At 38.7% G+C, this 22,165-nt stretch overlaps 3 protein-coding genes across 4 annotated transcripts; 2 read left to right on the top strand and 1 right to left on the bottom strand.

Moving 5' to 3' along the window:
* Window positions 1-140: 140 nt before the first annotated feature.
* cnfn (cornifelin) lies at window positions 141-1,968 on the bottom strand. Its single transcript, XM_042490806.2, has 4 exons — window positions 1,716-1,968; window positions 1,311-1,430; window positions 1,079-1,215; window positions 141-457 (listed from the first exon to the last, which is right to left on the bottom strand). Exons 2-4 carry the CDS (start codon window positions 1,426-1,428, stop codon window positions 368-370), a joined length of 345 nt encoding a protein of 114 aa, XP_042346740.1. The 5' UTR covers window positions 1,429-1,430; window positions 1,716-1,968; the 3' UTR covers window positions 141-367.
* A 6,856-nt stretch (window positions 1,969-8,824) lies between these two features.
* Window positions 8,825-11,646, top strand: cxcr3.2 (chemokine (C-X-C motif) receptor 3, tandem duplicate 2). Its single transcript, XM_088084324.1, has 2 exons — window positions 8,825-8,918; window positions 9,950-11,646. Exons 1-2 carry the CDS (start codon window positions 8,886-8,888, stop codon window positions 11,054-11,056), a joined length of 1,140 nt encoding a protein of 379 aa, XP_087940450.1. The 5' UTR covers window positions 8,825-8,885; the 3' UTR covers window positions 11,057-11,646.
* Window positions 11,647-12,537: 891 nt separating this feature from the next.
* On the top strand, window positions 12,538-21,829 carry LOC121946047 (C-X-C chemokine receptor type 3-like). Of its 2 annotated transcripts, none has more exons than XM_088084325.1 (3): window positions 12,538-12,792; window positions 16,859-17,212; window positions 17,924-21,829. In XM_088084325.1, exons 2-3 carry the CDS (start codon window positions 16,862-16,864, stop codon window positions 18,680-18,682), a joined length of 1,110 nt encoding a protein of 369 aa, XP_087940451.1. In that variant the 5' UTR covers window positions 12,538-12,792; window positions 16,859-16,861; the 3' UTR covers window positions 18,683-21,829. The 2 variants fall into 2 exon arrangements, with proteins under 2 accessions (XP_087940451.1, XP_042346390.1); XM_042490456.2 differs by lacking the exon at window positions 12,538-12,792 and adding an exon at window positions 14,994-15,520.
* Window positions 21,830-22,165: the final 336 nt, after the last annotated feature.

The raw sequence follows: 22,165 nt of genomic DNA, 5'->3' as shown, positions 1-22,165 counted from the left end.
AATTTCATTATAAAGAAGGTCACTTATTATTCAATGTTCGGTGTAAAAGTTCAGGCTTGTTGATTTTTTTTCACTGTTGTAATTTATATATATATATATATATATATATATATATATATATATATATATATAATAGATAGATATCATTTCATAATAATATGAAATAAATTGGCAATTCAGTCTGATTATCAGGCAATAATTCTTAGACTGTAAATTTTGTTCGTTGGCAGTACCTAATAGTGGTAATGCCAGTAAATTAAACATTTTTAATTTAAATACAGAAAATCTTGTCCAAACCAAGCAATGTAAACTTCCACATGTCCTCTTTCTTTGTAGTTTAAAAAATGAGATTCAACGTCAAATCTTTTTATCCTCTCCTCTTCTGCTCCCGTGCCATCTGACACAGTCCACACAGAGGCAGGCAGGCCATGACTACCCAGTCATCACACACTGAGCCCTGGGAAGAAGCAAGGGGACATTAAACTGGTGATTAACATCATTATCTCATGCAAAAAAAAATCAAAAGAACAATTCTGGAGTTTCTCCAAAATAGTATTCTGTTTTCAGTATGAAATCAGCATTATCGTTTTCATCATCTAACATTTGTTTTTCCAATCCAATCCAACCCACTTTATTTATATATCACACTTTTAACAAACACAAGGTTTCCAAAGTGCTGCACAATAGGATAAAATAAAATCAGGTAAAATCAAATAAAATAAGATAAAATCAAATAAAATAAGATAAAACACAATAAAATAAGATAAAAACACAATAAAATAAGATAAAAACACTAATAAAATCACATAAAATAAATAAAATCAAATATTTTAAATAAAGTGCAATGCCCGCACAAGGTAATAATAAAAAAGTATGCATATACACAAAAAGTCATAAAATCAACACGCTACATGGTGTCAAACGCCAAAGAAAAGAGGTGGTTTTTAAGAAGCGATTTAAATTGAGACAGTGAGGAGGTCTGTCTAATGTGCAGTGGCAATCCGTTCCACAGTTTTGGAGCAAATGCTCGCTCCCCTCTGAGCTTAAGCCTTAGTTTAGAGAACTTTAGCATACTTACCTCAATGTGGTATCTGCTACGTATGCTTGTCCTTAGAGCAATCATGGCACCAGGAAGGAAGGGCAGGCAGCAGCTGTCCCCGTTATCCTGGGCCACCTTACAGCCCAGGATACACGGGACGAACGTTGCACAAAGACCTGGCAGATAGAGACATATTGTCACGTTTATGTCACAGTGACGGTTAATTTTTTTTACTGCTTGCTTACTTCCACAAACACACGTAAACTCTTACAGATGCCGCAGTCTTCACAGCAGTCGCACACATTTGAACTCCAGTCGGTTAATCCGGAGGACACAGTGTACTGTGAGGTCTGAGGCTGCGAGCTGATCACATTTGACTGGAACGCCATCGCTGCAAGTAGACGCAAAGAAATATTAAAATGTAAAAGACTTAAAATTTCACTTCATATCTGGTAGTATTTTCCAATAACAATTCCCCGAAACAAATATCCTCCTGCGTCCATTCCTGCGTCATCGAAGCTTCTGCAGGTTTTCATTCCAACTAGAGCCAGTTTAATCTTATTTCACTGATAATACACCAAAAACCTGAGAGCGAGGCGTTAAGACGCTCCCAGGTTGCCAAAGTGGACAACCTTGGTTTGGAGGAAACACTGCTTTACATCTCCCCTGATCTCACCTGTAGAGATTCCTGTACGGCTCCTGACAAGGGGGTCTGGCAGTGTAGATGACCGCTGGCTAAATCCGCAAACAGGAGGGCAAAGGCACGGCCAAAACTCTTATACCCAGTCTGACATCACTCTTGCCAGGGCCCAGTTTCTATGCTGATAGGACAGGACAAACAATGGCTATTTGGGCAGCTGCAACCACCTTCAAAGACAAAACCCAAGTGTTTAGTTTTGGGGCGTATCTCCTTTGAAATGGGTGTACCTAATATGACGAGGTCAGTAATTGAGGAACAAAGTGGGCATATAGTATGTATTTGTATATCAACAACTTATACACCAGGTTCTGACTTCAGGGCGGGTGTGGTGTGTGTACACACTGTGGGCCTGACACTATGAATGGGAAAGTAAGTGTAAAAAATGAACTTTGACCTTCAAGCATAGACGTACGTTGAAAAAGGGTTTGTACTCGTGTTCTGCAATGTACACTTTTGACAATAGTACACACTGTATAAATGAGCAAAAGACAATACCTTTATTGTCACTGAACAAGAATAACAAGACTCAGTTTGCAACTTCCACATTATTGCTACAATATAATAGAGTGGTTCAAACCCTTTTCCCTTCAGGGACCCCATTTTCTCTCGTTCCAGATATGGACGACACTTTAGTGATGTTGTTATCATTGAGTATAAGTATTAACAGTACAGAACAGATGACAATGAATGACAGATAATGATAATCTGTAAATCATTTATTGATGCTGTTATCTTAAATTCGTGAGGAAAACTGATTTTCTTGCATGCCTCTGTAAATGGCAAACATATTGTTTTATTGATTAATTGTGCTCAGTACTCCCCAAACACATCCATTTTTACCAAAAGCCCACGTTTTGAAATCTGGCTTTGAACCACAGACTATATTTAAAAGCTGTGGCAACTTTGACATCCACCATTAGTCAGTGGACTGCTGTTTTGGAGCTTGGAGTTCAGCATGTAGGCTTTTGCCACAATGTTTTCCTAGAGACAGAGGTGACCATATTTGGACAAGAGGCTGAAGCTGCGGAGCGAGGGGTGGACCTGACGCAGTCTGAAGCGACGCCTCGCAGGCAGCCTCAGCCTCAATCCTGTCACTCAAGCAGCCCTGCCAATAAGTACGCCAAGTTTTAGCCTTAATAAAATGTAAATTGGCAAGTTATATTAAAAAAAAAAAAAACCTGTGCAACTGACATGAGTTGTTAATTAGCTATAGAGGCGAAAAAAGTAAACATTTATTTCTGCTGTAGAGTTTGGATTTACTCAAGTGGACTGCAGCCTTTGGCACTTTGCATTGATGTCATTTTTCAGCCTCTTTTTTGCTGCTTGGTTTGAAAGGAGCAAAAAAAAGTTCACTTTTAGATAAGATTTAAAAGTAAGGTTTAAGTGAAAATGCATGTGTTTGGGAAGTACTGAGCATACCATTGTGATCGCCAATCAATAAATCAATCAGTATGCTCTATGTTTTCTTTGGAAGCATGTGAGAAAAAAAGCTTTCTAAACAAGGTAATGTTGCATGACTGATTGATATACAAATGTTCATTTTGCAGCTGGAGTATTCCTTTAAAAGCCAACTTTGCAAACAGAAACCACGTTGTAAAAACCCGGTGTGGGTGAGTCTGTGTACACTGAGCTTAAACTGTGTACACTCTGGTTACTTTTTAGTTACAGCAGCCGACACATTGTGATAAAGTCATACATGTCAGACATTTCTAACAACAAAGAAATAATATACTAAATTTACAAAAATCATGAGTGCTTTTTAATTTTAATTTTATTTGTTTTGTTCACAAAGTTTTTTGAAATAGTTGCTTCTCTTCTTTTTTACCTGCAAGTTTTGCATACTGTTATTTGTTTTTGTTTGACCCCCACATTGTTTATGTATATAAACAAAATGATCTTTGGTATTGTTATTTCTAACTGGTGCTCATTAACGTAACATTGGCTCTTCATGACTCTCCTCTCTTCCACAACTTTATTGGACACTGCTGGATTTTGTGAAATTAAAAATACTTGGGGTTTAATCGTCAACTTGCTGGGAATGAATAGCATTAATGGTAATTGAGGAAATAAAGGAAAATGAATTGATTCATGACACAATTTTTAAATAACATACTTTTTAAACTTTAAGCTTGGGGGGAAGTTATCAAGTATTTTCAAGTCAAAATGCTGACATCCATGTGAAGTAATGAGTCAGTGGTACCCTTTAACTGTCAGCTCAGCTGTTTGGTAGAGCACATGTTGTCACTATATCTTGATTAGAAATGTGCTGAATTCAACTCAAACTTATTGAGCCATCGCTACCATTTGGTTGAGATATGTTATTCTAAAAAAAATCCACTAGATGTCGCTGTGACTTTAAACAGTCCGCCCTCTTAGTTCACCTCCTACAGGAAGTTAGGAACAATAAAAATCACATTAGACTTTGTTAGATTTTAAAAAGGTAGGCATGTTTATTCCACATGTTAAAGTTCCAGAGGTCTTAATGAACAGATTCCCATAGCTTAATAAAAAATCTTAAAATCTTACAGGGGTCAATTGTTTTTTTAAACATGCTCTACCAAACGGTAGATTTGGCCTTCTGTGGTAAAGGCACTGAAGCTCAGTTAATTAAACTAAAATTGACTATTTGCTACAATTTAAATGAACTTCTGATCATTGATTGTTGTTAAATGCATTTAATGTTATCCAATTTATATACGGTGAAAAAACATCAAAAGTATGATTAGCCCTGAGTTGGCCTTTTGTGGTAAAAGTAATGATGCTGGGACAAAAAAATAACATTTTTTAATAAATAAAAAAGGATGAATATTCACTGTTGTTAATGTCATATATTTAATTTTAGTCCATTATATATTTATGAGGATAAAAATATATCAGTATGATTTTTTCACCATTTCTGAGACATTTTCAAAGTCTTGTAATTGTAAATATGCATGGAAATAATATTAGTGCGAGCAATAATACCAATTCCATGGATTAATATACTAACATATTTCAAGCTTTTAGCAGTACATGATTTGTAACTTTGTTTTTTCTTTCTGTTTTGGCATTGCCATGAATGGCCGGCTCATCCATTAGGTGGAGGCCTATCTTTCAAAAAGTATAAGGTATAAAAATAAAATAAACATGGATTTTTGTTATTATAGCCCCAAGGACATAAAAAATGCAAAGACATTTTTTTCCATTGCTTTTTTTCTTGAAGAGGACGTTAAAGGGTTAAAGGCAGTTGGAGTTGCAGGTCTTTTATTTTTCATTTTTGTCTAGTTGGCTCTAAAGTCATCATATTTTTTTGCTGAGTCTGACTGGAGTCTAAGATATGTGACTCAAGCCTACAGCTCTGGTAATATTTAACCACTTTAAGTATTTCTTTGTATATAATATATGTAATATATTAGATCGGCATGCACAGTTTATAAGTGTTTATGCATCCAGAGAAAGTGATAATACCAATTAAATGTATAATCATGATTTGGGCGTATCATAGTCATGCATTACAATTTCTACATCTCACATTTATGAACTTTTTGTAATAACTACAAGTTGAATGCTACTGAATGACCAGACACCAGACGTTGAGGTGTGGTCTCATGATCACCTTGCAATTTGTGTCAGCAGATCTAAGCAGCAGATAGTTTAGTTCTGAAATATTCTAAACCAAACTCATATTACAGAAACACGAGATGATACAGAACACATAAATGAATTGTTATGCCCTGCCTTGACTCAATCCCTCTCATATTGCGAGTGCATTTGCGAGTGTGTTTTCGAGCTTTGTTTCACAGTGCTACATTTCTGAGGTAAGAGCTTGCTTGAAAACTGTAAACCAAAAAGAAAAGATATTCATCTCCGCTTTCAAGATGAGTATGAAGGCTGGTAAGTCTTAAAGTACAGAATGGCGAAACTGTAGGTCTGAGGTCATATAGATGAGTTTCACCATTACAGAGTTTGTCCAGCAGAGAGCACTGACTAGTTGATTTTTCCACTGTAAGAAGTCCTGCTTACTATGTATTCTGGTCACCTGGTATCAAGATTTTTTTATCATGATGTGCATTTTTTTGAACTCCCAAAAATCAAAATCATCCTCAAAAACCTAGCGCTGGTCAGGATTAAACTTCTTATATACAGTGGCATGTGCACAGTTTGTTTAAAAGTGAAACACTGTGAAGGGCCGTGGGGTTCAGTATTGCCCTCATGTCACTTACACAAGCCACAGGGACATTTCAAGCATGTCCCCAGTTTAAAAAATGACGTGTACCATCATGACACCAGACCCTTATAAGACAATGGATCCCTGTGCAAAGTTATGCCGAAGTCCCCACCACCTCTCCTACATAGGAGAAGGAAAAACAGCCACTTTGTCTCTTTGTGATCAGTTTGTCTTTGTAGTCATTTTGTGTGTCTTTCTGGTTGTTTTGTGTCTCTTTGTGTACATTTTGTGTTTCATTGTTCCTTTGAATGTCTCTATGATCATTTTGTTTCTCTGTGGTCATTCCATGCCTCTTTGTAGTTGTTTTGTGTCTCGTAGTAGAAGCTTTGCACCTCTTTATCGTCATTATGTGTCTCTATAGTTGTTTTGTGTCTGTGTGGTCTTTTCATGTCTATTTGTGGCTATTTTGCCACTGTTAGTTATCCTCAGTCTCTGTATCTTGTTTTGTGTCTCTCTGTGGTTGTTTTGTGCCTCTTTATAGTTGTCCTTGTGTCTTTTTGTCGCTGTTTGGTATCTCTTTATGGTCTCTTTATGTCTCTTTGAAGTCATTTTATGTTTCTTTGTGGTCATTGTGTGTCTCCTTGTAGTTGTTTTGCCCCTTTTCATTGTCATATTGCATCTATTTGTTGCTGTTTGTGTCTCTTTGTGGTTGTTTTGCATTTCTTTGTAGTTCCTTTGCATCTCCTTGCAGTCATTTCAAGTCTCTTTGTGGTTGTTTTGCTGTTGTTCGTAGCTGTTTTCAGTCTCTTTGTGTCTTTTTGCAGCTGTTTTGCATCTTTTTGTGGTCTTCTTGTGTCTCTGTAGTCTATGTTTCTTCATAGTAACTTTGTGTCTCTTTATTAAGGTTTTGTATCTGTGGCTGTTTTACCCCTTTTTGTCTTAATATTGCATCTCTTTGTAGTTGTTTTGAATCTCTTTGTGGTCACTTTGCATTTCTCTCTTGTTTTCCCCCTTTTTTTGTCCTTGTCCACAGTTTCTTGGTGTCTTTTTGCATCAGTTTTGCATCTCTTTACAGTCATTTTGTGTCACTTTGTAGCCTTTTTTGGGTGTCTTTTTAGGTGTCTCTGAGTCTCTGGGCAGTACGTTTCTGTTCACGAGACATTTTGCTGACACATACGGACATACAGCATATAAAGCTTAACAGTATAGTTCTGTGGTGTGTGTTGTGCAGGCCATTATCAGACGAGTCGACAGGAGGAGAAAAACAATCAGTGACATTGCACAATAATATAATTTACCAGAAGACCTTCAGTAGAGACTAAAGTAACCGCAAGATATGAAGAACGTGAGTGTTCAGTTCCTCACACATTTTGTTTTTGAAACGAAATACTAACGATTTACTGAAAGGGGAATTTGCCTATTTTGTCGATGGTGTCTGCTCTGGTTTGTGGAAGTAAAGCAAAAAAAGGGGGCTCTCTGACTCATCGCCACACTTTATCTCTGAACCAGCATTTGTGTGCTCCCGAGCTGAGTCTGCATGTGGTCAACAGACAGTTTTTTAAAAACATTCTTCAACTTATTTTTCATATTAACTCCTTCACTTAAAACCTTCCAAACTTTAGAAGTGAGTTGTATTGTGGACAGAAAATGAGTTTCACTTCCAGAGGAGGCCTTCGACTCTTAAGCACTGAAGTGTTTGTTCTTATCTGGACTTTGCAGAGAGGTGTCAAACTGCATTCACAAGATAATTTAACTCACTTTAACGTTGCTTTACAGAGCATGAGAGAGATTTAAAAAAAAAAAAAAAAGATTATATTTTTGGGCTTTTATTGCCTTTAATGGATAGGGCAGTGTGAGTATGAAGGGGGTAGAGAAAGAGGGCGAGACATGAAGCAAAGGGCCGAGGCCAGACTCGAGCCTGCGGCCGCTGTGGCAAGGACTCAGCCTCTGCACATGGGGTGCTGCTCTATCCGCTGAGCCACCAGGCGCCCCAGCATGAGAGAGATTTAATTGTATTTCACCTCAATACATAGTGCATTCTTGCAGATGCTGTTTTGGTATCATTTGGTCCCAAGCACTTCTAATGAATATTCAAACCATATGTCATGTTTTTCCCCTGAGAGTCAGTCATTTTTATCTTTACAGATTAGTAAACTACGCCTTTTCCTGTCGTGTTCTTTGTAAGTGTGCCCAACTTATATAAAAAAAAAAACACTGGCCCCTTTTTTTCCATCCTGTCTTCTCTGCAAGGTCTCAGACGGTAAGTAAGCAAGAATTAATTTCTTTGAACATCTACTACATATGATCGGAGCTCTTCTGTCCACTTAGCAAAGTACAAGGTACTAGAGTTAAAAATCGCGAAATTCAAAAATTATCTTAAGGTGTTTTGAACAAATTTCATCTCTTTATTTTTACATTTTTGTAGATTTGTAATCATTGTTACACTATTGTCTGAGTGCGATGCTTAAATATCTCAGATCAAGCAGAACACAAAGTACAAGGTAATGGACTGCTAAAACTGTGAAAATCCTGCCAGATACATACTTTCACTTCTCTTCCATTTGTGAAGGATTGAGGGTTTAATTCCCATAAATGTATTTCCCCTTTGATATTATGAAATTTCAGAATTGTATACATTAAATTAAAATAAATTGGACCTGGAATAGTTGAGATAGCAGAAAAAATATAAAATACTTTTCCAAGTATTTATGTCAGTCATGCACTGCCGACCTGATCATTATAGCTGCCTGCAGACACGTTTTGAAGAAATATGTCACAATTTCCCTGACACAGTCATCCATTCCTACTAGCTATGTTTGCATCTGTCTGAAATGTGTGAGGATTCAGTTCCTGAAATTCCAACTTCTTCTTTCTGATCCTCTGCCATCTGTACAAGTGTGAAAGAAAAAAAAGGATGTTTACCCATTGTGTTTATGAGTGTGCTGTCTTGACTGCAGGAGGGTTTCAGGTGTTCTGCTGCCTCCTTGTCTCCCACGAATATGGATAATGTCACGGCAACCACAGATTACTGGGTAAGTGGATCTCAGCATGCTTTTTTCTGCCATTTACTGGTGTTTTCAGCTGTTTTTAGTACATTTCAAATTTGGACATTTTTGCTATACTATAGCCTTGCTTTTGTGGTCATTTTTTCAACATGCTATATTATGGTGTTTTGGTATCTTTTTTGTGCATCATAAGGAGACATAAACTGAGACTTTTGTCTCTGGTTGCTCTTTATTCTTTGTAACATGAGCAGGTTTAACACACTGTAGAGTGCACATTCCTCCATCAGATATTTTTCAGATGAGTTACTCAAATGTTGCACAGTATAAAGCACATGACAGGAAAAGTAACACCTGCACACTTAGTCCATGCCACACAAGTTTAATGTGTACAATGTTTCGATCCTGCTTGGATCTTTGTCTTGTCAAAATGTATGAAAAGTTGAACCCCCCCCCCCTTTTTTTATACATAAAGCACACCAACAGGTTGACTAGCTCTATGGTGGCAGGTGTGGTTACCTATCTGAACCACTCAGGTTAGTAAAACAATTGACAATTAACAATTCAATAAATTACACAGAAAATACATAGAAGTAGAACATAGGCAAAGAAAACCCTAATGCTGAGGCCATACTGCAAAGCATCAAACATATCTTAATAGATAAAAAAAAAAAAAACATTATTCAGGATTCTTAATATCAAAATGAATCTTAATATCTAAATACCTAATATTTAAGTTCATCATTCACGTCATCTGTGTTCAAAATTGTATTAAGGCTGTCTTCATTAAACTAGTACGGCAGGTAAGTGTGCAGGTGTTACTGTCTTGCACATCAGTTATCTTTAAAATTAGTTTTTGATAAGATGAAATACTGTGAGAGGTTTTATTTGACATTTTGGGACTCTTCAGACAACCGCCATCACTGAGGCCCAAGTTAATTAAAACAATGATTGGTTTCTGAATTGTAAAGTTTCTAAAATGCTGAGATGTACATTTTTTCTTGAATAATCAGCCTGTTTGAAGAATTTGAAGGAACTCTTTTCCTCTCTCTTGTCATCAGGACTACGACTATGACAATTTCACCTGGTCCCCTGAAACGAGCAAGAGTCATGCTGCCCCGTGCTCACAGGAGGACATCTATGGTTTTGCACAGAGGTACTCCCCTGTTGTTTACAGTCTGGTGTTCATCCTGGCTCTCGTGGGCAACGTGCTGGTGCTGCGTGTGATCCAACGCTACCGAAACTCTCAGAGTGGTGGAGCCTGCGCCTTCTCCCTGACAGACACCTTCCTCCTTCACCTGGCCATTTCTGACCTCCTGCTGGCCTTCACTCTGCCCCTGTTTGCAGTGCAGTGGGCTCACCAGTGGGTGTTTGGCCTGGCTGTTTGCAAGATCTCCGGCGCCCTCTTCTCCCTGAACCGCTACAGCGGCATCCTCTTCCTGGCCTGCATCAGCTTCGACCGTTACCTGGCCATTGTTCACGCTGTCAGCTCCGGCTGGAAGCGCAACACCTGCCATGCTCAGATTGCGTGTGCAATCATCTGGGTGTGCTGCCTGGGCCTGAGCGGAGTGGACATCATCTTCAAACAGGTGGTGGAGGTGAACGCTGTTGGGCATCAGAAGATGCTGTTGTGCCAGGTGTGGTTCACCGAAAACTCTACCCAGTGGCAGGTGGGGCTGCAGCTACTCAGTGTGGTTCTGGGTTTTGGGCTCCCCTTGTTGATCATGCTCTACTGCTACATTCGCATCTTCAGGTCTCTCTGCAATGCCAGTCGTCGCCAAAAGCGCAAGTCTCTCCGCCTCATCATATCTCTAGTGTCTGTGTTTGTCCTCTGCTGGGCACCGTACAACTGCTTCCAGCTGGCGGATAGTCTGCACAGGCTGGGTGTGGTGATTGGAGGATGCCAGTTCGGCCATGTGGTGGACATCGGGACTCTGATCACTGAAAGCATGGGGCTGTCGCACTGCGCCCTGAACCCTCTGCTGTATGGCTTTGTGGGTGTGAAGTTCAGAAGGGAGTTGGTGAAAATGTGTAAGGGGCTGCTGGGACAGAGAGGCTTGCTGGGAATGGAGGAATGGAGGCATAGGAAGCGCAGTAGAAGCAGTACAATTGCAGGATCTCGCAGCTCTGCAGATAGCGAAAACACTTCGTACTCTGTCATGATGTGAGATTGATGAGAGAGACAGGAAGAGGGAGATGAGGGGAGATGTGTGTGGTATAAGAGATAAGAGATAAGAGTATACTTTCAGTTATCTAAAAAGTCTCTCAGGGGAAAAGTGGTGCTTTTACATCTAATTGCTGGTACAGTGCAGCTTACTAGTTGTTGTTTTGTCATCCTTTTTCTATTTTTCAAGAGTAGTAAAATCATTAAGTGAGAGCATGGAGTAAATCCAACTGCCACATCCCACATGCAGATGTTGTCATGTAATTTTCTTTTCTTGTAAATTTTTGTGTCTGTAGGGCAATTATTGTGAAATATCTAGATTTCTTCATACTTCGAGAAAAGCTTGTTCAGCAGTTAAGTTGTAGCCTGTGGCCTCAGCAATCACTCAAATGTCACTCATTTGAAATTCTCATTTCTTGTTTATTTTTATTTCAATAACCATATACAGCTGTGTCCTTTAAAACTGCAAAAGAGGGAATGTATACAGTGTAACTCATTTTGAATTTTGCATATTAGCTTACATCACAGCCCATTTATAATGTGCAACATTTTTTATAATAAATATTTTCACAATAAAATGTAATGTCACGTTTATATATGCATCTCTCAGGTTCTCTCTCTGCAATGTCTGACCGACTTTTATCCGGCTCAGCATTTAGCTGCCAAATGCAGGGCTATAATCACCTGTTTAACATTTGTAATCCAACCATCAAAGGTTTGTTTGTTTTCAATTTTTAGAAACTGAACAGCCAAACAGATGATTTAAGAGCATTTTGAAACAAATATCTTAGATCAGGGGTCCTGAAAGTTTTGACCACTGAGTGTGATTTTAGGGAGTCAGCAGATGATTGAGATCCTCCCAGGAAAAATGCACATATTATGACTTTTTTATGGCATATTATATTGTCATTTTAAATTACTTTTATGACATACTACACCATTACTATTTGTGAGAATGTTTCAATACTCCCTCCCCAAATATAGTATGTTATAATAAGTTCAAATCCAATGTACTTGTGGCCTACTTTACTTAAGTATTTCAATTTTATGCAACTGTACACTTCTCCACTACATCTCAGACAGTTTGTCGGACAGTTATAGTTACTATTTCCTTTTAGATTCTAATCTTTCATATCAATCACAAGCCAAAAACGTTGACAGGAACTAGTTTAATCTTTGAAGTTAAATTGCCGTTTTTAAGTGTACAATATTTTTGATGATTTAAAATCTTAATTTCAAACAAATGCATAGGTTTTGTTTCGATAACCTATTGGGGGTCATATATAATATTTTGAGCATTTTGGTGCATTTATATGAAACAATTTGTGGGGGTGTAACAATCCATTAATCTTTGTATCATCAATACAAAGTCAAAACATCAAGACATAAAAATTTTATGTCTTAAAACATGTTTTCGGTGTGCTTTTATTTTGAAATTCTGTCACAACCGGCGTTAATTACAGGCACCCATACAAAATACCAGATCACCTTATTTAGTCAGGAATAAACCAAAAGAGTAGATATATTTTGGATTTCGGAAAAAAAACGTGGGTCAACAGACAGTGAACATGTCATATGTGTTACAAGTAAAAGATTTAGGAAATATGACACCTGCATGGCCGCGTGTCTCTGTGCTAAGGCGACATCAGCTGCTGTTTAATCAGTTTTGGGCTGAAACGTGCATGCAGGCAGAAAATCAACCCTGCTGTTCGATGGGAGATGCAGTGACTTCAACCACTGGTGAGTAATAAAAAGTATAAATGACACATGTAATTTGTTTGGCTATAGTTAGTGGAAAAATCTTGCTGCTGGCTGATTTATGCTGCATAGCTAAGAGAGCTGTAGCTCATAACCAGTGAAGAGCAAAACAATTGCCCTTGTCTGTGAACTTTGACAGTTATTATTGAGTTGAATTTTGTTGAATCATCTTGTTAATCCACATTTGGCTTGCTATATGCATGACATAATGGGTTCCTAAAGGGAATTATCCATCCCTCCTACACTGGATCAAGACACAGACTTTGTAGTTTTGCATCACTCTTTAGTCGTTATGCATCTTTTGTGGGTCTCTTTTGGGTTATTTTGTGTCTGTGTTGTTGTTCACTGTCTGTGATCATGTTGAGTCTCTTCTTGGTACATGGTTGGTATATGTTAATTTGACTTTTGGCGTTTTGAAAGTGAAGGCCAGAGGCCCCCCTGACACTATCCATACATATAATATGTCTTTCTGTCAGAAAGCCCTGAAGTTAACTCATCCCATGTGTCGTTTTATGTTAGTGGATTCAGTTTAAAATAAACTGTAATTGGTTACAGTTATTTACAATTATGTATGTGTTGTTGTAATCTTTTATGGCCAAAATCAAAAAAAGAAACAGGTAGCAGCTTCTTTTGTAAGTGACTGTGTTATGTGATATTGTCTCACTATCGGTAAACATCGTTTCCTATTTCAAAGAATCTAAACAATATCATATCGTGATGGAAGTAGTGATTTACACCCCATACTAATTTGTGCCTTTTGTGCATCAATTTATGATGTAAATATTTTTAATTATGCATAAGTAAAAGCTCTGCTGCTTTAGCCTAATGGTTTTATTCATGCGGAAGTGTTCCCTTGCTGACAATTTACTGTTAAATAGTATGTAGTAATTTCATACTATTTCCAGTGAAATATTACAGTATGCAGTATTACATAAAAAAATAGCGTTTTGCAACCGCAGATGGATATAATCCAGTTGAAGGAGAAAGGGAACTGTACAAGAGCCATATGGTATGCAAATAAATTCCAGTTTATTTATTTATGGATAACTAAAAATACAGTATGTGTCATATTAAAAATACCAAGTAGTCTCACAGTTAGAAAAATAAAAAAAATGCATAGAAATATGTTTTTAATGCATTGATAATTGTTTTTTCTTGCGAACTATAGCCATCTGAATCGTAATCATGATCATATTGTGAGGCGCCTGCAGATTTCCACCCCTTGTTGCAATCTGCACCCTCACCACTAGATGCCACTAAATCCGCCAAATTTTCACAGCAATACTGTGTTTGTTTAGTGGTTCCTAATTTGTCCAGCCACAAGATGCAAATTTTGTTCTTTCTTCATTAGTTCAAGGACCACACACAAGATAAACTACCACATATTAAATTTTATTACAAAAAAATTTATTTTGAACATTATGCAATAAAACATATTGCAAGACTAAAGTGCAGTCACTTAAAATTTAGTAAATAAATAGCACTGCACATATATAATATGTACACAAGTACATATTATTGCTCCAAGATCAGTGACATAAAAACGCTGCAAATGCACTGCATGTTTATAGGCCAAATAATCTCAAGAACAGGGCAATAAAATAGTAGCTGAATGGCACAAAACTGCACTACAAAATAAGTCATGTGCCAGAAACACACACACACACACACACACACACACACACAGACGATAAATAAATAAATAATCCCTCCCAAGCACCAATATATAAACACCTACTGGTAATTTTATAATACTAATAATATTCTAATAATATAATACTCTTATAGCCGTATAGAAAAGCAGCTTGTAGCAGGTCTGAGATTTTAGTAACACAACATCTCCATCTGGTGGAAAGTGTCTCTTTGTGCGCCATTGTTTGAGTGTGCTTTGTGTTCACAGCATAGGTTCATAGATATTTAATAACTGCATCAAGTCAGGCACAGAAAGCGGAAACGCGGAAGTTGAGTAATTTGACCTTCAAAATAAACGACACGTACCTCCAAAAATGAAACAATTAACGAGGATTGTGCCATTTTTATCTTATCTTGTGCTTTTTACTAGAAAAACAAACAAAGAGTCCATTATTCAGTCTACGCGTTTTGGAGTTTAATCAGTAAAAACTGCCGGGGATTTTATTTAACATTTTATTTTGAAAAGCAGTTGAAAGCGCGACTCTGTTTCTGTTGTGAGCTGGCAGACTGGACAGAGTTGGCAGCGTGCGAGAAGTGACGCTTGTTGAACACAAACAATCCGGTTGGGGAGTAATACAAGTGCATGTGAGTAACTCATTTACATGTTACAGATAAGAGCACAGTCTGCACGCAGAGTGCGTCCGTGTTGTAAAACTTTAAGGAAGCGCGGCTTTTGTCATCGTCCGCCGTTTGGTTTCCCTGCGCTGCCCTGCTACCCAGGAAGGTGGTGTTTTCTGTGATTTGCCTTCTGCGTGTTTAAAAGCGACTTCCCTCTCGTTTTTAGTCGTGGGATGCTAAAAGTTTGCGTTCAAGAAAGATTTTGTGCGTTTTTCTGCTGGACTTGACGGACGCTTGACAGCTGCAGTCCGCCCGCCCCCCCCAAAAAAACAGCGACGGTGCTGCAGAGCTGCTGACCCCGGTGAGAGCAGAGGAGACTCTGACGGTGGCTGAGTTTGACCTTTTTTAGTGTCATCAGTCCACAGCGCACACAGGTGATCTGCAGCTGAAGTCATTTATGGTAAGTGAAATCAAATACATGCAAATCTCTCAAGGTTACGTTTTATTGTTTTATGGTAAACTGTGTTGACATTTATAATATAGGGTGAAGTCAGGTCATTTTGTAACATCAGGTAAAAAATTACAAATAAGGTTTAACATCTTAACATCTTGGGCTCTTAGGATTGTTGTTGCTAATGTGCTTTGCATGAAGCAATCATGTTTATTGATCTGAGATAGCTAGTATGGGAACCAAGGATCCAGAAAACCACCTGGTCACAGAACTTGCAAGAAAAGCTGTGTGACATGTTGACCGTCTTTTTTAAGCAGTCCATTGCTGCTGTATTATTGTCTTTTTTTTTATGTTTTCATGTTTGTCATCTTATGTTGGTAAAAAGAGTGATGCAGCTAAAGTGATAAGGGTGTAACAGTAAAGTGGTTTTAGGGTGTTGCTTTTTATTTTCACAATACACGTGACTTTTTATGAGAAAGGGTTCTGAGTGAACCTTAATGCATTCACATAAAATGGGACCCAAAAAAAGGAAAAATTGATTTAACTATTTAAAAAACAAACACGACTGTCCCATTTTATCTTAGCAGCTGTCCTGTTTTAACTGAACATGTCATTAGAGTGAGAACGGAGTGCTCGATGTGTTTTAAGGTCCACAGTTAATGATAAGAAAATGCGCTTGTCATCATATTTTCTTCATAGAAATATAACACAGAACCCTACCGAGTGATATAAGCAACAATTAAGGTAATATTCAAAATTTTTGGGCAGTAAACTACCAAAAAGTGTCCCAAATTACCTGATATCTCCCTATCTTGACTAGACACTTGATACATTATTTCAGCCATAGTCAGTATTGCACTATTAATATTCAATTCTTTCCCTCCTCTTTCTTATTTTGACTCAGTTTCAAACCGGATCCTTGTTTTATTATTCATATTTCACTGCACACACTTCTGCCTTATCATACCACTTAGATCTACCAGCACTTCTGGTTTTCTTTGTTTGCATATCTACTTTCATGAGTCTAAAATGTGACTACCACTCACAGCCACAGTGCATAAAATAGAATCAAAGACTCTGTATGAGTGAATGATCCAAGAGGAACTGGGCTTTCCGTTCAAACCCACTCGGCTGTTGCTTCATCCAGTGACATCGCACCATGTGAGTTGTGATGTATGAGCTTGAGCATGTTTGTAAAGTACAGCTGGACTTTCCAAGGGGAGATTTTCATGCTTTCATACAGAGAAAGGGGAGTGTAAAAGCTGGTATTTTTGACATCTGGCCTCTGAGGCACTGCATCATTTTTTAGATTTCTTGCCTTAAAGTTGAACCTTTTTGCCTCCACAGTAGATGAACATGGAATTGGATCTCGATGGGATATTTCGCAACAACGACACCTATGACTACGATGAGGACTATGAATATAAAGAGGACTTTGATCAAAGGGCCAGTGACGCGGTGTTGATCCCGCTTCTGTACTCCGTGGAGCTGGTTATCGGTCTGCTGGGAAATGGACTACTCCTGGCCGTTCTGGCTCAGAAGAGGCAGTCCTGGAGAATATCAGACACCTTCATCCTCCACCTGAGTGTCACGGATATCCTGCTGCTGCTGACGCTGCCCCTCTGGGCTGCACAGGCCGCTCTGCAGAGTGGATGGTGCTTTAAAGGTTTTTTGTGCAAGATCAGTGGAGCAATTTTTAATGTAAGTACCTTATTTGGTAGGAACATGCAGAGAATGGAAAGTGAAAGAGATCTCTTTTTTAGTGAAGCTGTAAGAAGGGTGTGTTTGCTTTAGGCTGTTATTTCCTGCTTAATCGAGACTCTTGGCAGACAAGGGTCGTTGTACTTAATACTTAAGTTGTGTAAGTATACTCCCCACTGACATCAGCATTTCTCCAGGCATTGCAGCATTTCTGGGAAGAAGCGAGAGGAGGGGAGAGGTTAAAGGGTTAAAGATGGCTGAAGGCTGCTGTATTACACTAGATCAGTGCCTCCCAAACTTTTTCCTGGAGGGACCCATTTTCTGTTATTGAGCAAACTGACGACCCTCTGACTGAGTAACACGTTATAAATATTATATTCAATGCATAACAATAACAGTGCAGAAAAACTGCAATAATTGCAGGAAGTTTGTGTAAATGGGGGATTTAGATGCATTTTCAACTTTTTTTTACTCTGCATGAAAGTAGAAATAAATGTGTGACAGCTGACACAAAACAAAGGATGGGATGCTCTATAAGCCAGCTATTCCCGATCCCCATCAGTCCAAAAAATGTCTTTATTGGCCCCCCGAACCGGTGTTTGAGATCTGATGGAGACATCTCTGTCGGCGACCCTTTGTGGGGGTCAGGAGCCCCAGGTTAGGAACCGATGCACTGTATCAAAGCTTAATTTTCTCCCCTTTTTTTTCTAGATCAACTTCTACTGTGGGATCTTTCTTCTGGTTTGCATCAGTATAAATCACTACCTGTCCATCATCGGCGCCACTCGGCTGTACTCCCAGAATAACCCCAGGTTAGTTCATATCAGCTGCCTGTCGGTCTGGCTCGTCTCTCTTACCCTTGCCCTCCCCGATTGCATTTTCATGGCGGTGACGAAATCTTCAGAGAAATTAAGGTGTGATCACAGCTTCCCTCAGTCAGACACTGACTGGAAGCTGGTGTCACGCCTGCTCCACCACACACTGGGCTTCCTGCTGCCTGCAGGCGCCCTGATCGCCTGCTGCTGTTGTATCCTGCTGCGTCTACAGCGCCGCACCAAAAGCCTCCAGAAGAAGAGGGCCATCATGGTCATCCTGCCCCTGGTAGTGGTCTTCTTTCTCTGCTGGATGCCATACAACATCACACTCATGGTGGACACTTTCAGGGGCGGCTCTAAGAAATCTGTGGATGTTTTATCTGGGAATCCTGAACAGTCGCTGAATAAAGCTCTGATGGTCACATCTGGTCTGGCCTGCTTGCACGCCTGCCTCAGGCCTCTGCTCTACCTCGGCCTGTGTGGAAACTTCAGAAAAAGGATGCTGGCCATGCTGACACGAGCAGCAGTTGAATCAGAGGACTCGCTGTGGGAGTTGGGTGTGGGCGAAGAGGCCCCGCCTGACCAGAATCATGAGGCCGAAGAGCTAAAACAGATGACAAGTGTAGATCATCAGGTTCAGTCAACTCAGTGCTGATCAAAACAAAAACAAAAACGCCAATCCTGTGACTCAGAAGTGACCTGAATAATGCTCCACCCCTGAGGGGAATTTAGTGTCATGGGTTCAAGGGATGATGAAATCATGATGCAAACAGATATTTATAAAAATGACGCTTTCACACTGCACTTTAATATGAAAGTTTCCGAGCCAAGTCATGGTGACATACGTTAGTACTTTTATTTTTTTAATCACTTGTCAATAGCTTGTCACCCCAATCATGCATTTCATTCACTTGTGGACATCTGTATTTTTATTGTGTATTATTTTTATTATTAATATTGAAAGCAAACTGTTTTTTATATTATTTCATATATTAGTGAAAGATATGTGCCAATGAAGAGTTTTTAGTTGTTACACAATCATCATAAAGCTAATGCCGTAATGGTAAACTGGTGGGAATAATAAGCTCTCGTCAAAACAGTATAACATAATTACAGTATGTAGTGTCATTGTGATCTGCCATTAAACAGCCAGACGGAGTTTATAACTTTATTGCTGATAACAAAAACTGTTTCACTTTTCATATTATCCTGTTATCATCCAGCAGTAAAGACAGCGTGAATTCCACAATTGCGCAGTGTGTGTGTGTGTGTGTGAGAGAGACCAGAGTTCAGTGAGGGAATTTCCCTTCGGCAAATCCCACGGTCTTATGTCTTTTTGACTTTATTGTTGCGCCATGGCTGTGTGGACGGTAGGAAACAGGGTGACACAAACAGGTGGTGATGTCATCAGTCAGGTGACAGAGAGCAAGGGAGAGGAGGAGGAGGAGGAGGAGGAGGAAAAAAGCTCTCTGTGCAGCAGCCTTTTGATAGCTCTGTTTACTGTCATCTGAAGACTTGTCTGTTTGGTGGAGAGAACAGTGGCGTACATTGTGAGTGAGGCCGGTCGACGGGAACAAAAAGAGTGTAGGTGTCAAACGGAGGAAAAAAAGAGGGTTTTTTTATATTTTAAAAGATCTCAGTGCACGTTGTGCCGAGCACTTTGTAGTTTTACATTCACTGCTGTGCAGGTTATGGCCTGCAAGGCATGCTTGGTTTGTGCACTTGGGGCAAGATAATAACATTAACTGATAAAGTGTACTTTCACAACTGAGTGTTCATTTAGAGACTCACTAAAAGAACCACTCCCCCCTCTTAGGCTGCATATTTCTAGTCCTCTTTCTCTTTTAGTTTAAGGGTTAATTTAAGTTCATCTTTAGTTGAAGTCTCATCAAGAATGTGGTCTAATCTGAGAAATGCTGGTTGATTGTGACAGCAGCAACTTATCAAGTTTATAGCATAACTGTTTATAATTAGTGTTGAGTATTGCATCAGACTGAAGCGTTATTTCCTGTCAGCTACAGCACCGTTTCCCATCCTTTTTCTTTTACGAACAACTTCTCTGTCGCTGAGTAAACTGACAGTCTCAGACTGACAGATTTTAAGTATATTTCCCTTTTTTTTTAAATGGTGTAAAACAACTGTTAAGCTGAATTTAAAAACCCAAATAGTGACCAAAAGAACTGCAGGAGTGTATTTGATGAAGTTTGAGCAGATCATTTTTTTGTGAATATTGCATCAGAGACAAGTTTTATGGTTATTTTTAGGAACTTTTTATATGATTCTCCAGATTGTGTATTTTTATATTGTTATTAACAGTACTTAAAGGGCTTCTTTTTTTGAAGCCGGTGTTTTTTTCTCTCTGATGTTCTGTCAGCTCTTTGATTGTTTAATTTTCCCAAATCCAGGAAGAGGATGAAGGCTCTTTGAATAGAGCTCATGCTCAGATTTTGACCGTGCCCTTATCCTGTGAGATTTTAAAAAAAAATGTACATCTTGAATAATAATCTAAACTTTAATAATAACTATTTTATTTACTTTTCTTTACAGAAATGAATGAAATGCTAATGTATAGGCTCACTGTATATATTTTTCAAACGTTTTCTTACATCATCAAAATCAAAAAGGCCTTGTGACCTTCTGTGAAGCTTTGGTGACCCCTGGTGGGGGATCAGGACACTCATGTTGTGAAGCAGTAAGCCACAGCTTGTCAGTTTACTAAGAAACAATAACTATAATAATATAGTAAATAAAACAATAACTAAAAAAAATGATATCAAACGCAAATTTTGTTGTACTGTCTGCAAGTAAGGGAGTTTACTTCCCAGGTAAGATCAAGGCACCCCGCCCCAGTTATGTACAAAAGTTTAAAAAAAAACTCGAGTATCATGACTACATGGTTTAAAACCGGTGCATGATGACCACATATCCTGCCACAGAGCTTGATGTGTGTGGATGGGCGTGCAGCCAAGATCATAACTCTGTGAAGCAGTTTGCTCTCTGCCACAGTGACCGACAGTGGAGCTGCAGACTCAAATGCTTATATCATAGCTGACACTGGTTTTTATTGGGATCAAACTTATGCCAGTTTAAGAGATGATCTCTTTCTACACCACTACCCTGCTGTAGTCAAATGTTTGCCTATCATATAAATTGTGAATGAGACGTGTGGTAAACAGTCGGCGTGGTGGCATGTTTTTATAGCACTTGTGTGCACATCGATTGATTTGGAGAAGTCACAGCATTTCTCGGTGTTCTTTGTTCAGCCTTCCACTCCTCTGCTTAAACCGCATGTTTGAGGATGTCACTTTGTTTTTTTGTCACTTTGTTTCTGTTTCCTGTCAGAAAGATGTAAGTAATTTCCACTGAAACCGCTTCATGTGGGTTTGCAGTTTTCATTGTCGTTCTTTTGTGTTATATGTCGCCTGCTGCCAACTATTTCAAAAGCATATTGACCTTTTTTAGAAAAGTTAGTGTGTTAAAATGCCTCAGATGCTCAATACATACAGAAAGAGGAGAGAAAGGAAAGGGATGTTGCATAATCTAACTTCTGAAGTTTAAACTGTCAAGTTTCATGCTGCAAACTTTTCTTTTATCTTCCATGTGACTCACAACTTTGGTTGCACTGCGTACAGCACATACCTGGAGGATTTTGTAACCTCTCTACTAGCTTTCTATGAAAAATGTGCAAACATCAGTTTCTGTTAATTACCAATCAAGTCTTTGAATAAAAGCATGTGTTTGGATCACACAGTAAAACAAATAATAAATGAAATAAATAAAGTCAGAAAGACTAAGGTCCACATTTGGAGCTGTGATAACATTTGTCCTCATCCCTTTACATTATACACCGTGAAAGCACCTCTTTCACCAGCAACCAACCAAACTCTAATGTTTTCCAGGTATTTTAATTTAAAAATCTATTCATTTCACAGTTCAATTTCTTTGTGTGAGTGAATGTATCAGTTTGCTGCTAATCTCGCTAACTATTTGACCAGGCAGCCCTGTATTTTGTGTGCACATGTATGACTGTATGGTTAAGCATCTCTCATGGTTGCAGTGATTCACAATAGTTGGAATATTTTTTTTTTTAATTGACTGTTGTATATCGTCATTGACTGCTGACTCACACCTTGTAACT

The sequence above is a fragment of the Plectropomus leopardus genome, chromosome 11 (genome assembly GCF_026936395.1).
Source record: "Plectropomus leopardus strain MGB_pleo_1.0 chromosome 11, ASM2693639v1, whole genome shotgun sequence".
Lineage (NCBI taxonomy): Eukaryota > Metazoa > Chordata > Actinopteri > Perciformes > Serranidae > Plectropomus > Plectropomus leopardus.
Note: the sequence above shows the minus strand (reverse complement) of the source record. Positions and strands in the feature narration are given on the sequence as shown.

Excerpts from the sequence above, each read along its gene's own strand:
- LOC121946047 (XM_088084325.1), top strand. The coding sequence starts at position 16,862 with ATGAACATGGAATTGGATCTCGATGGGATATTTCGCAACAACGACACC. Across the intron at positions 17,213-17,923 it reads TCAGTGGAGCAATTTTTAAT|ATCAACTTCTACTGTGGGAT; the intron begins GTAAGTACCTTA and ends TTTTTTTTCTAG.
- cnfn (XM_042490806.2), bottom strand. The coding sequence starts at position 1,428 with ATGGCGTTCCAGTCAAATGTGATCAGCTCGCAGCCTCAGACCTCACAG. Across the intron at positions 1,216-1,310 it reads CTGTGAAGACTGCGGCATCT|GTCTTTGTGCAACGTTCGTC; the intron begins GTAAGAGTTTAC and ends TCTATCTGCCAG. Across the intron at positions 458-1,078 it reads GTAGCAGATACCACATTGAG|GGCTCAGTGTGTGATGACTG; the intron begins GTAAGTATGCTA and ends GCTTCTTCCCAG.
- cxcr3.2 (XM_088084324.1), top strand. The coding sequence starts at position 8,886 with ATGGATAATGTCACGGCAACCACAGATTACTGG. Across the intron at positions 8,919-9,949 it reads CGGCAACCACAGATTACTGG|GACTACGACTATGACAATTT; the intron begins GTAAGTGGATCT and ends TCTTGTCATCAG.